The sequence below is a fragment of the Dermacentor andersoni genome, chromosome 1 (assembly GCF_023375885.2).
Source record: "Dermacentor andersoni chromosome 1, qqDerAnde1_hic_scaffold, whole genome shotgun sequence".
NCBI classification, from domain to species: Eukaryota; Metazoa; Arthropoda; class Arachnida; order Ixodida; family Ixodidae; genus Dermacentor; species Dermacentor andersoni.
In genome coordinates this window covers 112213092-112229426 of record NC_092814.1, presented here as the reverse complement: position 1 = coordinate 112229426, position 16335 = coordinate 112213092, and the positions used below count along the sequence as shown (strand labels likewise).

At 46.8% G+C, this 16335-nt stretch overlaps 1 protein-coding gene across 3 annotated transcripts in view; it reads left to right on the top strand.

Moving 5' to 3' along the window:
• Window positions 1-16335, top strand: part of dpa (disc proliferation abnormal) — a 153170-nt gene that overhangs the window by 119608 nt on the left and 17227 nt on the right. For all 3 annotated transcript variants that reach the window (XM_050193597.3, XM_055061905.2, XM_050193599.3), the window contains one exon: window positions 8483-8600. In XM_050193597.3, coding sequence (XP_050049554.2) covers window positions 8483-8600 — 118 coding nt within the window. The remainder of the gene's footprint in view (window positions 1-8482; window positions 8601-16335) is intronic.

The window sequence follows — 16335 nt, the reverse complement described above, 5'->3', positions numbered from 1 at the left end:
CAGATGATCAGGAACACTGCATGATCTGTGGTTGGAAATGTGCAAGCTTAGACTGTATTATTGGTGTATCCGAACAGTTTGTATTATTTATCTTTTGCAAATTATAATAATTTTATTTGTGTCTTGAGAGCATTTTAGTTTATAAATGCAGAAAATTTTGCACCACATGTTTAAATTTTGTGCGCTAGGCATGCCAGTCGATCGCAGCTCCCTACTGGTGGCGTTATGGCAGAAGCATCCACGATTATCCTATTGTTTTGTTGTACAGACAATACACTGCCCCATTCCAGTACACCTTACCTGCCCGCGACCGGAAACAGGCGACCGTGGCAGGCAGCAGAGGCCGGTGAAGGAAATACACCATGCGGACTTCTGGTCAAATCTGCCGATTTCAGCGGAGCTAATATTTTTGCTACGTAGAGCGATTCGGAATCAGTGGCTGGTCCCAATCTGCCATTGGAACACACAACTCACGCTCTCATTCTGCCATTTTAATAGGGTTGTTCCATACAGAGCAGAAAAACTTGATCTGGATCTACCATTGGAATTCAACATATGATGTTAGAAAAGTATTCCAGAGCCCCTTTAACCAAGGGTTTTAAATTTCACATCTGGGAAGCCCTAGCACACCTACCAACTCTTCCGAATTTTTCTTAATGTTTATAAATACAAATGATTTCACAAATATTTCATAAATTTGTACGAAAAAAATTTGTTTGCAAAAATGTTTTGCTCGTTGATCTCCGGCTGTACTCTTCGAGGTTTTCTGATGTTGAAGACACCAGAGGGGTACTTAGTTCAAGCAGCTTCATTCAGACAAGTTCCTAAAGCAGGTAAACTTGGCAACAACAATGTCGCTGAAAATGTCACTGTGGTCTAAAAACAGTGTTGGTTGTCACTGACAAGCAACACATTACTGTCAGTCTTTGCTGCTGCTTGTGATCTGCATCTATGAGTAAATTATCGTTAATATTAAAAGTGCGTATGTATCCCATGAAAAGCATGGGCTCACAAAGCAAGCAAAGCTTTGTGCAGAGCTAAGTTCTTAATAATGGTTCTTTTTAGAGGTCCTTGAGGCACTAGCAAGAGTGTTCTATGCTTTTATAACCTGCTTTATTTAGGGTGCTTTTCACTTGTGCATACTGTGCAAGCGCGCCAGCAGCACAGTCCCATTGGTGGATGACTGAGGTTGGGGATCGGCCCAGCCAATTCCATTTGCTTCCTTTCCCCAAATACCTTACCAGGATATTTTGTTAAGCCACGCTGCTCATCGTTCAATGCTTGGCAGAAACTCGTGGCAGCGGATCCCTGGATCCTTATTTGTGTTGCTTGTGCACAACGGCACACAACAATTATGCAGCACAGTGCGACTTTTATAACCTGCTTTATTTAGGGTGCTTTTCACTTGTGCATACTGTGCAAGCGCGCCAGCAGCACAGTCCCATTGGTGGATGACTGAGGTTGGGGATCGGCCCAGCCAATTCCATTTGCTTCCTTTCCCCAAATACCTTACCAGGATATTTTGTTTAGCCACGCTGCTCATCGTTCTATGCTTGGCAGAAACTCGTGGCAGCGGATCCCTGGATCCTTATTTGTGTTGCTTGTGCACAACGGCACACAACAATTATGCAGCACAGTGCGACTTAAGCAACACTTTTTCAACAGAAAGGTCCCAGGCTGCACGATGACTGACAGTAAAAATAAAGCGCCTTGAAGACTTAATCACGCATCTTTCTCTCCTCTTGCAAAATAGGTATGCGCCCATTGCATCTCGTAATGGGAGATGCGCACTATTTCTTTCTTCCAACAATTGCAAATGATGGTCACTTTTTCCATAATCAAGACACAATCAGCGCTGATGTTTCGTTGATCTTGTGGCCTTGTCAATGTCCTGTTACCATGCAAGACGTCATTGTTTGATAAATAATTTAATGAATTTAGTAGTAGTGAAATAGTACAATAGGGAAATTTTATAATTGTATATGAACCTTTAGAAAAAGACTGAATATCTGAATGATCACTGAATATTTTCCACTGTCTTGAAAATTTAGAGATAATAAAATGTAGCATGGGCTAAAGGGTAAACAAAACCTCTATGTGTCACACCATGGGATGTGATTTACAATGAAATGGATATGTGCATTCAACCATGGAACATTAAATGTGGAACAAGAGAAGTGTGACGGAGATAACTTTGGGACAGAAGAAATAAGTATGCCTGGTCCTAATATACTTTTGCAGTGGTCGAACAGCTCTGCCGTATTGCATGAAGAGCAGTCCTTTAAAGGGCCCTTCACCAGGCCCCATAGCAAATTTGGGTTATATGCTGGAAGTTGTTACGTGTCCTCTAGGGAGTATTCTGCCGCAAACATTTTTCAAATGGGCTCATTAATAGCTGAGATAGAAATATGTCAGTGCCGCGAGCCCATGACTTAACCAGGCAGGCTCCGCTGCCAAGCAAGACGCTCTCTCCACTCGCCCCCTAGCCTTGGCAAGTGAAATTCCTTCCCTGCGTTCTCCCATACCGGACCTCGAGGATCGCGTGACGCATACGTCACAGGCCTCGCCTTCATTTTTTTTTTTTTTTCTCCTCGTTTTTTTTTTTTCCCCACCGCTGCATGCATTTCCGCTGACGGCGTCGCACGCAAGCTGTTGTCTAGTTCGCACAGCGAGCGATTTTGTGCGTTGTGCACAAGGAAACATGATTAGCGGTATAATTCAGTGCTACACGAATACTGAGGCAGAACAAGCGGATCGCAGAGCGTGATCACACGCTGGAACACGGTAGAAAATGGCATAGTTTCGGTACCTGCGCACGTGACCGCAGTACCATGAGAACAAGCATACGAAGCGGAAGTACATCTCTCTTGCTTCGGTGCAGAGTAAAATAAAACACGTAGACATTCCATTCGTGGGTTTTTTATTTCTCTAAACTTCAATTCGTCAATTCAAGCAGCAGATCGCACAGATAACAGATGTCTTGAATAATTCTCGAAGACGCATGTCGCCACGAGCGACGTCACACTGCGAACACTAGTACGTAGGCGCAGGCACGCGAGTACGACATCCTCCTGTTTGGAAGGAAAAAGGAGAAGGAAAAACAACCTTCAGTTTGAAATTTCAGATCTTTCTGCCGCGCATACCAATCATAATAATTTGCAGACACAATCATATCGTGCAATGTATGCTTTGCGCTTGTCAGCTCAAAATGGCCAGACCTGGTGAGGGGCCTTTTAAGTGTGTAATAGGCGATGGACCATGTTTAAATAGCTGTATTAGTCGCCCAGCAAGGGTTTTTTTCAACCAAAAGCCCATCCATAGATTACATTTTTCAAAGTGCCATGCCCTCAGGAAGGAAGCATGAGCACAAAGGCTTTCAGAATAAAATTTTGTTTCATAATTCCCCCCAATACTTTTTTCTACTAGTCTATGGTGGAGAGTATTTTAGTTTTACCTTTTTTGTACTTGAATAGTAAGACATTTACAAATGGCCCACTGGTTTTAATGTGCGGCGTTGATAGTAGCAACTCAGGTTGTGACACTGAAAAGCCATACCCCCCCTCCCCCCCCCCCCCCTTGTTTTTTTAGTGCTATTTTTACAGTGACATTTTCGAGTGATGTGCTCACATTAGTTTTTGTAACGATTATGTTGGCATTCTATATGCCATACGTTTGTGCGGAGGGCTACCATCGTTGCTGGACTTGATTAAAGAGTTTGTCGTGTGCGTATCATGGCCAGGCACGCTTATATCGTCTTCCGTTTCTCTACCACGGTTGCGCTTTAAAACCACGGCGCTGCAAGTTTGCTTCAGAGACTTTCCTTTCCTTCCTTCTTCTCCGCCCTTAAACTGGCTCTCTTAACTACTACACGCAGAGACAAAGCAACAGCGCGCGCATTAGATCCTATAGATGAGATGAATATTTACAATTATTATTAGGGTTATAATCATATTCGAGTGCTGATTGCCGTGTTATAGTTTGTTAACGAAGCTTTCCCTCAAGTCTAAATATTTTAAGGCAGTTTTCCTAGTCTCTAAAGCCGCTCGAGCTCACTCTTCTCCTCTGCCGGCCATTTTTCCAAGAAATTATGCCTTCCAACCACTCGGAATCAGCAAAAATCGACTTTCGCGGACAACATCAGTCCCTTTCCACGTAAGTATAAGGCTCGGAGCAGGAGCTTTGGCGCTTGAAACTAACCTGTGGCTTGACGAACCAACCGACTGAGCTACCTTTCCGGGCAACATTCAAGGGTCACGAGTTCAAATCACATGTTATGTTCCTTTTTTCTTTTTTAATGTCTTTTCCTTCATTTTATCACTGTACGGAAACCCTCTTAGAAAAAATTATATATATCCTCAATTATGTATGGCCACACATGTGCAGGTCATAAATACCAGATTCTCTAGCTGAGTGCCATCCGTGCGGTATAACCGATCTCAGAGTGGTCCACCTTGACTGATCAAATAGGGCACCACTGCAGGTTAAATGTGGCGTACAACTCCTGCGGGACCCGCCGTCGTTTCTCAGTGGCTATGGTGTTAGGCTGCTGAGCACAAGCTCGCGGGATCGAATCCCGGCCACGGCGGCCGCATTTCGATGGGGGCGAAATGCGAAAACACCCGTGTACTTAGAATTAGGTGCACGTTAAAGAACCCCAGGTGGTCGAAATTTTCGGAGTCCTCCACTACGGCGTGCCTCATAATCAGAAAGTGGTTTTGTCACGTAAAACACCATAATTTAATTTTTAATTTAACTCCTGCGGGGACGTTAGAGTATCCGTCTCCCGTTCAAGAGGACCGTGATTCAAATCCCGGTGCCGTGCAATTCTCCACCGGAAAATACAAAAATAAAAAAACCGTGTGTTGAGAAAATTACACAAACAGGCCTGGAGTGCGGCCTGATCCCGGTGACCAGAACCGGTAACGCACTCTCTCACCAGAGCAGGATTGGCCACCCTGGTGCAGTACTTGGCCACAACCTCCTGTATGAATACAACAATCAAACCCCGGCCCTCAGTCCCCAGCAGCCGCGAAGCAACTGACCACGGCGGCGGTCAGATCTGTGACGCTGCAGAGGGTGCTAAGAATACCTGGCTCCGGACAGGCCGCCATTGGAATATGAACCTGGCAACGTTTAACGTTAGAACGCTATCTAGTGAGGCGAGTCTAGCAGTGTTATTGGAGGAATTAGAGGGTAGTAAATGGATATAATAGGGCTCAGTGAGGTTAGGAGGACGAAAGAAGCATATACAGTGCTAAAAAGCGGGCATGTACTGTGTTACCAGGGCTTAGCGGAGAGACGAGAACTAGGAGTCGGATTCCTGATTAATAAGGAAATAGCTGGTAACATACAGGAATTCTATAGCATTAACGAGAGGGTGGCAGGTCTTGTTGTGAAACTTAATAAGAGATACAAATTGAAGGTGGTACAAGTCTATACCCCTACATGCAGTCATGATGACCAGGAAGTCGAAAGCTTTTATGAAGACGTGGAATCGGCGATAGGTAAAGTCAAAACAAAATACACTATACTGATGGGCGACTTCAATGCCAGGGTAGGCAAGAAGCAGGCTGGAGACAAGTCAGTGGGGGAATATGGCATAGGATCTAGGAATAGCAGAGGAGAGTTATTAGTAGAGTTTGCAGAACAGAATAATATGCGGATAATGAATACCTTTTTCCGCAAGCGGGTTAGTCGAAAGTGGACGTGGAGGAGCCCGAATGGTGAGACTAGAAATGAAATCGACTTCATACTCTGCGCGAACCCTGGCATCATACAAGATGTAGACGTGCTCGGCAAGGTACGCTGCAGTGACCATAGGATGGTAAGAACTCGAATTAGCCTAGACTTGAGGGGGGAACGGAAGAAACTGGTACACAAGAAGCCAATCAATGAGTTAGCGGTAAGAGGGAAACTAGAGGAATTCCGGATCAAGCTACAGAACAGGTATTCGGCTTTAACTCAGGAAGAAGACCTTAGTGTTGAAGCAATGAACGACAATCTCATGGGCATCATTAAGGAGTGCGCAATAGAAGTCGGTGGTAACGCCGTTAGACAGGAAACCAGTAAGCTATCGCAGGAGACGAAAGATCTGATCAAGAAACGCCAATGTATGAAAGCCTCTAACCCTACAGCTAGAATAGAACTGGCAGAACTTTCTAAGTTAATCAACAAGTGTAAGACAGCGGACATCAGGAACTATAATATGGATAGAATTGAACAGGCTCTCAGGAACGGAGGAAGCCTAAAAACAGTGAAGAAGAAACTAGGAATAGGCAAGAATCAAATGTGTGCGTTAAGAGACAAAGCCGGCAATATCGTTACTAATATGGATGAGATAGTTCAAGTGGCTGAGGAGTTCTATAGAGATTTATACAGTACCAGTGGCACCCACGACGATAGTGGAAGAGAGAATAGCCTAGAGGAATTCGAAATCCCACAGGTAACGCCAGAAGAAGTAAAGAAAGCCTTAGGAGCTATGCAAAGGGGGAAGGCAGCTGGGGAGGATCAGGTAACAGCAGATTTGTTGAAGGATGGTGGCCAGATTGATACAGGGTGGCCAGAAACTGGCCACCCTGTATACGCAATGCCTCATAACCTCGAGCGTACCGGAATCTTGGAAGAACGCTAACATAATCCTAATCCATAAGAAAGGTGACGCCAAAGACTTGAAAAATTATAGACCGATCAGTTTACTGTCCGTTGCCTACAAAGTATTTACTAAGGTCATCGCAAATAGAATCAGGAACACCTTAGACTTCTGTCAACCAAAGGACCAGGCAGGATTCCGTAAAGGCTACTCAACAATAGACCATATTCACACTATAAATCAAGCGATAGAGAAATGTGCAGAATATAACCAACCCTTATATATAGCTTTCATTGATTACGAGAAAGCGTTTGATTCAGTCTAAACCTCAGCAGTCATGGAGGCATTACGGAATCAGGGTGTAGATGAGCCATATGTAAAAATACTGGAAGATATCTATAGCCGCTCCACAGCCACCGTAGTCCTCCACAAAGAAAGCAACAAAATCCCTATAAAGAAAGGTGTCAGACAGGGAGATACGATCTCTCCAATGCTATTCACAGCATGTTTACAGGAGGTATTCAGAGGCCTGGAGTGGGAAGAATTGGGGATAAAAGTTGATGAATACCTTAGCAACTTGCGATTCGCTGATGATATTGCCTTGCTTAGTAACTCAGGAGACCAATTGCAATGCATGCTCACTGACCTGGAGAGGCAAAGCAGAAGGGTGGGTCTGAAAATTAATCTGCAGAAAACTAAAGTAATGTTTAGCAGTCTCGGAAGAGAACAGCAGTTTACGATAGGTAGCGAAACACTGGAAGTGGTAAGGGAATACATCTACTTAGGGCAGGTAGTGACCGCGGATCCGGATCATGAGACTGAAATAACCAGAAGAATAAGAATCGGCTGGGGTGCGTTTGGCAGGCATTCTCAAATCATGAACAGCAGGTTGCCACTATCCCTCAAAAGGAAAGTGTATAACAGCTGTGTGTTACCAGTACTCACATATGGGGCAGAAACCTGGAGGCTTACGAAAAGGGTTCTGCCGAAATTGAGGACGACGCAACGAGCTATGGAAAGAAGAATGATGGGTGTAACGTTAAGGGATAAGAAAAGAGCAGATTGGGTGAGGCAACAAACGCGGGTAAACGACATCTTAGTTGAAATCAAGAAAAAGAAATGGGCATGGGCCGGACATGTAATGAGGAGGGAAGAGAACCGATGGTCACTAAGGGTTGCGGACTGGATTCCAAGGGAAGGGAAGCGTAGCAGGGGGCAGCAGAAAGTTAGGTGGGCGGATGACATTAAGGCGTTTGCAGGGACAACATGGCCACAATTAGTACATGACCGGGGTAGTTGGAGAAGTATGGGATAGGCCTTTGCCCTGCAGTGGGCGTAATTGGGCTGATGATGATGATGATGATGATGATGTTCTAACTTTCGTGGTCTTGGGACAGCCATTTATCTGGATTTAAAAACCCGTCTTAGACCCAGAGTCGGATATCTCATCACAGCACCAGCGCGCTGCTATGCTTATATCTTTAACAACAGGTGTATGTTGTAACTTGCCAAACCTCCTCAAATATTTTATAATTGCTATTTTTTTCTGCACAGTCAAGCCCAGTGAAGAAAGTATATTTTCCTATGTGAAGGCTTGCACAGTCAACAAAATATGTGTAGGTCATTATAGCACTATATGTGGTTGAAATTGACTATCTATCTGAAATATAAGAACCTTGCAGTTACAGGTTTAAGCAGGATAATATCTTACATCAGTAATTAGCCAAAAGACGTATTATTTTAAGAGCCTTCAGATAAAGCTGAAAGACAGGCAGGGCTCCTCTAAGAACAGTTAAGTAGCTTGTGTACCTCTGCCTGTGTCTAGGTTGTGTGAAGGATAACTGTTAAAGCTATCTAATTTACCTATCTTTTTTTCTCCCCCCACCCCTTTAGGTTTGATCTCATTTTTCTCATGCTGGATCCACAAGACCAACGCTATGATAGAAAACTGGCCCAACACCTTGTTTCCTTGTACTACAAAAAACCAGAAGAAGCAGAAGAGGAGCAAATGGTGAGAAGTGTTAATGTTACAATATAGCCACAAATGTTGCCCTTTCACTAGTCTCGTAGTTAGGAAATGTGCAGAGCACTGCTCATATCTTGCAGACGGGACAATGCAAAAATGACGCAGCAGTTAGGAAAATGGTACAGCCACAAGTACATAGAAGTACACACAAGTAGACGGCAGTCTATGAGAATTTTACTGTGTACTGTTGCAATGGTCAGCACGTCCCAAGTTCCGTGAGGTCAATCTCACCGCTGACTACCACTATTGCGAAGTCGGGCGGCCAACCAAAGGGTTCCGAGCAACATTTAAGAGAATAAAGTAAAAAAGAAATATATTCAAAAAGGTACATGGTTGAGATTACAAAACGGCTCCAACTATCGGAGCACACTTTGGTAGCGTCTTGGCATGTCTGAGTCGCACTGTTTACGAGCGTCCTACTCCTCAGCCGTCCGGATCCGCTTTTTATGCCTGCGTCGTCATTGTTCATGGTTTCCACCAATCCGCCCTCTGGAGACAGATGGCGTCAGGAGACCAATCCCGGCGTTGGTGAAGTGGTTGCCCCTTTCGGTGCGCTAGGTCTGAAACGCACGCACATCACTGGGCACAAACAGGGAAAGTAGGGGGAACGCATGCTGACTCCGATCCCCGGCGTAGTCATGCCAGTTTGTGTGGCTGACAGGTGACACGAAGCGTAGCCTTGTACGGACCTTCACTCCGGTGTGGACAGGCTATTTTGGGCTGCTAACAGGTGTGAAAAATCGTGGCGTGAAGTGTGACAACTGCATGTTGCAGGGGTAGCATTCCCCTTCTCTGAACAGCTGCCGAGCACAGCAGCACCCCCGCCGCCAGATGGTGCATCGGGAGGTCGAGTAGCTCGATGCAGCTCGGCCGGCTCGATGCCTGCATTGTTTGAAGCCATGTGCCGCAGCGTCTGAGAATGATTATCTGACTGGACTGCATAACTGCAAGGAGACAAGCTCCTAGGAGCGACCGTTGTCAGCCACGCAAAATGCCTCAAGCGCCACGTGCACGCCACTCTCATCACCAGACTACGAATTCAAAAAAATCCGACAACCCCCTTCCAAACAGAAAACCCTGAAACACAAGGTTCACATTGATTTGGACAAGTACCCAGAAACTCCCAATTATGTGTCCTCTCAAATAGACACAAACAAGTTTACGTAATCAAGCTAAGTAATCATGAATTAGAGCTTCCTCAGGTAAGGAAGGCGAAGGGAGAACTGGCCTTAATTACTTTGTCTGTCACTTAGCACCAGATAGCTACATGATCATTACCGAACTCCAAATTGCGAAATCAGCAAATAGGAAAACCGTCTGAAAATCTTCTCACGTTACTAAATAGGCTCAGAAGGCCTCACTTATTCCGCTTTTCTTCTAGCGCGCTTCTTAATGATGCTAATACGATGCAGCGTGATTAGAATAAATCACCACATCCGACCAATAGTAACAAAACTTCAAAGAATTTGTGCAGATTGTCCAAAACAAGCTGCACTTAAACTTACATTGAGGCTCTTTATTTTCAGCCTTCATCAAGAAAAGAGTCTAAACACTGACGCATTCCCTTCTCCAGCGTTCAGCTATCACATTTTCATGAAAGTAATCAAACTAAAAAAAAAAAAAAATCTGCCATACCATGAGCAGAAGAGACGAACGATGCCTTCTTTCTAACATAAGTTCCTCAAACTTAAACAATCCAAAATATTAATGTCGTCGAAGAAATTAAAGCTCATAAACGCAATTTGCAAAACGTGCCTCCAAAAGCGCTCCTGCCAAATCAAACGTGACTCGTTATGAACTCACACAAACAACTCACGTGACTCGTTATGAACTCACACTTGTGCAACTTGCGCGTGACCGTTCCAAACTTTATGCAACATTGCACCTGTTTGCCTTACATGTGGTCATGTACACTTTCCACTTCAAGCTACGGAACTAACCTGAGCCCAAATTGCTAATAACTTAAAAAACAAGATTGTGGTATTTCTTACGCATTATCAAACGTTCAGCGTGAAACTACCGTATTTACACGATTGTAAGTCGACTGCTTTTTTTATATTTGAAAGTTTGAAGTTGGGGGGTCGACTTACAATCGAAACCAAAACATAGCCCCGCCAAAAAAGCGAGACCAACGGGAGCTACAACGTAGCTACAATTTTATGTTTGCTCTATAGCCCTACCCGTATCTTTTCGCTATCCCGCGTGTTTGTTCGCTTTTCGGAAGGGTTTTTCAACATTTTTGAGTTTTACAGTGCATGCAACACTCATGGGGGGGCGGTATCGATAGTTGATGGAAGCGCCGCTGTTCCCATTTGCGGCGGCACCCTCAGAACGGCGGCGCTTGCGGGGAGTATCAGTAGAAGTTTGTATAGGTGTTCTGTGTCGGTAGTTCGTGAAAGAGCAGACACTGCTCGCGGGTTTCTCTTTCTCTGTTGAAAGGCATTGGCATTGGTTTGATGCGTTCCACTTGACTGCCGTCTACGTGCTACGTCTATGCTTCCCCAGTCGTCATGGGTGCTCCAGGCCCACTAAGCATTCGGCACTCGTTCACAGCAGCGTTCAAGAGGGCTGCCGTCCTTTACGCCAAAGAAACAAATCACTGCGCAGCGGGCCGCAATTTCGATGTTTCTGAACGGGTGGTGCAAGAGTGGCGACTGCAGCGAAGCGAAATTTTCGCCTGTAACGACAAGTGAGAAATTTCCTACGTGCCGAAGTCTGGATGCATTCTGGAGCTGTAGGCTAAGCTTGGGGCGTACGTCGCTGAAATGCGTGGTCGGTCCCTGCCAGTGAAGTGCGACATGGTCATGAAACAAGCCCGGACCTTCACCTTAATTTTAAGGCCCTGCTCCGCCGTGAGTACGAGTGGCTGGCGGCAGAAGACGGCGAAATTACGCCAACCGGACCTGTCAAAAGAGCCTCCCTGACGACTGCGTGTGGTTGGGTGCGTTTGGCGTGGGCTGCTGTTTCACAAGATGTCCTGGTTCGGTCGTTTGCCAAATGTGAAATTTCGCTGGACCACGACGCGCTGTGGGACCACAGCAACGATGACAATGGCAACACTAGTGAAGACGAGTAGTCCAGTGACCATGTCAGCTACTAAGAAATTTTCGTTATCGAATGCGCCCTCGGGTATGCTCTCTCTCTTGTCACGCGATATGGGGGGGTCGACTTACAATCGTGTAAATACGGTAATCTCCTACAAAATGAATACAAAAGAACAAAACAATTTGCAACGCTTCTACCTGATTTCTTTTTCAGGCCTTAACAAATCCTTTCAGACGAGCTCGAGAGGGTCGCGCCTTCCGGGGTTCTCACAAAGTGCGGTCGCGAAGAAGGTCAAAGCCGCCAATTCGCCTAACACTCCTCATAGCTGCGACTTTAAAACAACAGCTTCCATGTACTAGAAGGGTACATTCACAGACCCGCGCACGCATTTTCCGCTTAGGTGCTGGGCAGTTGACTTTCTTTGCCCTCGCGAGTGACCAGCTCTTGTACCAGCCTACAGGACGCTTCCCTTTGTCCCGCTGCTTACAACGAGATGCCCTCGATGCGTCTAAGTGACGGTTACTATGCCTGAATCTTCGCGAAACTCTTTTTCGCGATGTGCATCACGCCGATCTCTGATCTCTGCAAACGCGTAAACTTTACCGTTCTTCGCATTTTCACAGTCTTCGGCCGGATTCGGACTTTCGCACCTTTGCCTCTGTCGCCTTGGCGCTCTGCACGTTGTAGGAGTTGGGGACGGACTTCGGGATGAAAACAACTTGGGAGGTTTATTTTACATTATGAGACGTCATTACAGTGAGACGTCAATGAACAGTCGTACAGTCATTACGGGCCGGCAGCAACTCGGACGCTGCGGCCCGCGGCAAGAAGTTCGAGAGAGGTGAATCAGGGAATGCTCTGGTCTCTCTGGAATGCTTCTTTTAAACCCTTCGAGGACTGGAAGTCGCGTCATGTTCGGCCAATGGTAGAGTCCGCTCAGATGATGCCATTTTCGGCCAATGGTTGGCGCCCGTGTCGCGGTGTCACACCCGGCGGCTCTCTGCGGTCTTGCCTTGCAGACTTGCAATGCGCTCTTCAAAGGCGGAGAAGGGGGACGCTTGGGCTCCGTTGTCCGAGGGCCCACCTACTCCCGGCGGTACGGCCCCGCTGTGGTGGCAAATGCCTTCTTCAAAGGCGAAGAAGGGGGACGCTTGGGCTCCATTGTCCGAGGGCCCACCTACTCCCAACAGTGCCGGGCTATCCCCTCGCCTTCTGGAAGAGTCAAGCAGTGAATAGCTACCGGCGGCGTACGAACTTGTTTGCACGTGAACTTGTGGCCTTCAACTTGTTTGCTCGAGCGTTCCTCTGGAATGTGCTTTCCGTGTTTCTGCGCTTCTCAATTAGTTGTGCTGCGATTCGATGTGGTCTGGGGGAACTCGAAGTAGGCGCAGGAAACAGCTCCATATCTAACAGCTCGTCCTCGCCCCGGTTGTTCTGAATGGCCGGTGAACTCAATTCGCTGGCCATGAGGAACACTGAAAGAACCTGCAGGGTATTGGTGTCGAGCCTCGTTTGACGAACTTCGGGATCCTGGGCCCTGGAGAACATACGTCAAACAAACAAAACAACACAGCGCTGCACCACGCGTAAGCGCAGGCTCTTCACCCCTGACTCGCCAGGCTATTACTGAGTCAAAATGAACCCTGATCTTTTATTTCCCCAATTTTGACTAAACAGTTCCAACCACCCTTCCAAACCGCTATCCATTTCTCCCCGAACGCCGACAAGACCAGAGTACCATTGTTGTTGCAAAACAAAGGGTCGTTGACGATGCAAACAAGAAATGAAAACAGCCGAACATAACTTAAGTGGCCTAACTACACGAACAGCATGTTTCCAATCTATCGCAGTGGCGTACTTATCGCACGTATTGGTGCCACTGAACAATCTGGTCAACCTCACAAGTACGAAATCACAAGTGCACTAGCCTTGTGGTCACTAAACAGAACGCGTACTGGCGTTGTAGGCAAACTTTTCATTTACGCTTACTCACGTTTCTTCCCTGAAAGTCCTACAGGACACGTGACTTAAACGAACAATTAAACTTGCGGGACTTACACACTCCGCAGAACCCTTAAAATAATGCGTCTTCTAATAACTAGTTCCAGGCACGCTCACTAAAGAAGTCAGAATACGGCTGCCCTCAACACACACGAGCAACCCAGTCATAAATCTGCTTCCTTCCGTCCACACAGGACACGCGCTAATGGAACTAAGAACGCTTCTCAGTGCAAATCATGCACTCACTGAAAACCCACACGGTTAACCTTCGAAAATAAAAAAACACATAAAAGAAAGAAGGTTAACTAAAACACACGCGCGTTATGATAGGCCTCTCACCGATAACCTTGACCTTCAGGTTACTCACACACAAAAAAAAGAAAGCCTATCTACTGATTAATCAACATCTCGCGAGACTTAATGTTTACATAAAACGCATCTTTCCAATCTCGGAGCTTCTCGAACAAAAACACAAACAAAGCTCATACCTTACACATTGAAAGAAATCCTAGTCTCAAATCGCGAAAACTTTCCGAAAAATACAAAACAAAACACTTCATTTCTACGGAAGCGCTCTTGGCCTCCCTTTCCAAACGCTTATGTCTGACTCATACTTTGAGCCGTACCCGAGGTGGTCGCGGTTTGAAAGCTACTCTGGCTGCCGAGGAACAACAAAAGGGCTGACTCACTATCAGCTCCCCCAAGACGTTACAGTCTCCCGCCAATTTGCGTCCTGGCGCCCCGCTTTCCTCACAAACTCGATTGACCGCGTCGCTACTCCCCACCTGGTCTCGTCCTGCCACCTTGCGCTTCTTCGTACTGCACGCTGAGCTTTGAAAAGAACTACGGAACGACGAGGAGTTTAACTGCCCCGTGCCCTTTGTCCGCGTCCGTGCAGAACATGCTTCGCGGTCCCCCTTTGACCGGTGGCTCGAACGTTTTGGATGCGTCAACATCGTCCGTGACGACCGCACCTTTTTCTTCGCGCCCTGCTCTTTTGGGTTTCTCGCCATCTTTGGCGGCGCTACATTAGTTACCGTCTTTCGGTCTTTACCGCGCTTCTTCTTTATGGCGCTTTCTCTTCGCACTCGCTTTCATGTCGCCTTCTCGTGCCTCGTGCTGGCTGGTACACATTTCGTCGGCCCGGATCGGTCTCTTACCCGCACAGTCTGAGTGGTTTACATTTAAATCAACACTCTCTCTGCCTCGACTGGCGGACAGCTCAACCGACTCTGGCACAATGCAGCAGGCTTTACTCGAGTTATGCAACTCGCACTCTTGCGAACTGCCCTTTACTACATTGCCCAGCTCACGCTGTGCATCGACACACAGCCCGTCGGTCTCGATCGCTGTCTCACGCACACAGTCCGAATGATTAATAACTGAATCATCCCTATCTAGGCTATCTAGACTGGCGGAGAGCTGCACCGATCCCTGAACAATGCAGTTCTCTCGTGGACTACGGAGCTCGCCATCCCGAGAACTACTCTCAACTGCATCGTCCAGTTCGCACCTCACTTCTGCACGCAGATCTGACCTGACATGGGTGCTCGTGTCTATCGGGTCAGCAGTACCCTTTTCTTCGCTAGCAACCTCGCTAACATTACAAGCGACGCACACGCGTGGTAACTGTGCCAATTTGTTCGCAGCTGGCCTAGCTGTCTCTACAGTCATCTGTTGGCACAGCACCTCGTCGCTCTCCCCGCGGCCTTTAACGGCCTCTGTTGCCACTAAGGCATCGTTAGCAGCTAGCCTTTTCCCTTCACTTATGAATCTGCAGCCAATCTCACAGGCACTACTCTTCTCGTCGGCTTTTGGCGAAAATCCGCTCGATGCTGCCTCATTCTTTCGCTCTGTACTACCTACAGAATTCTCAGGCAGCCGTTGTCTCTGTGCCATTAACTGATCACAATACTGTATCTCTTTGATCAGTGCTGCCTTCTCTCTCTCATACTTTTGCTCACGCTCAAGCTTACGTTCCTGATACTCACATTCGCGTTCATTCTCACGTTCGTGACGCTCACACCTAACAGTAAGTTCTTGAAGCTCATGCTTCCGTTCATTCTCGCGTTCTTCACGCTTACGCTCACTCTCACGTTCACGACGCTCACGCTCCCGTGGCTCCTGTATCACCTCCCAAGCAAGCTCAATGCTTTTGCCATCATTGCCACTATCGTTAATCGCCTTTATGATAGCTGGCGTCTTCATCCGTTCGTCCGCCTCAACTCCCAAATCGTCGCACACCAACAACAAGTCTAACCTCGTCAACCTTCTAAGATCCATGGCAGCTGCCCCGACAGGTGGTTAGAACTGTTTTCCTTAATTAATTTGTGCAAACACACAATGCAACAAATTCCCGATTCCCAGAACTATTAAAATGAACACACAACATTTGAGTCTGGCGAATCAAAAGGAAAAAAACCACGCGCTCACTTACGGTTGCAGCACCCTGCCATCCGGTTCATTTGTCTGCTGTTCCCGTTCCTCCGGACTCCCTGGGTCGAAGGCTCGCTCTTCTTCGGCACTCCCAGTTTCTTCGGACCTCTTTCGATGAAGGCTCTCTCTTCTTCGCTCTTCCCGGTTCCTTAGGATCTCTCTCGACGAAGGTTGATCCGTAGCGCTGCCACCAGCTGTTGCATTCGAGGGCGATCCTACCGCTGCCAACCAGTTGTAG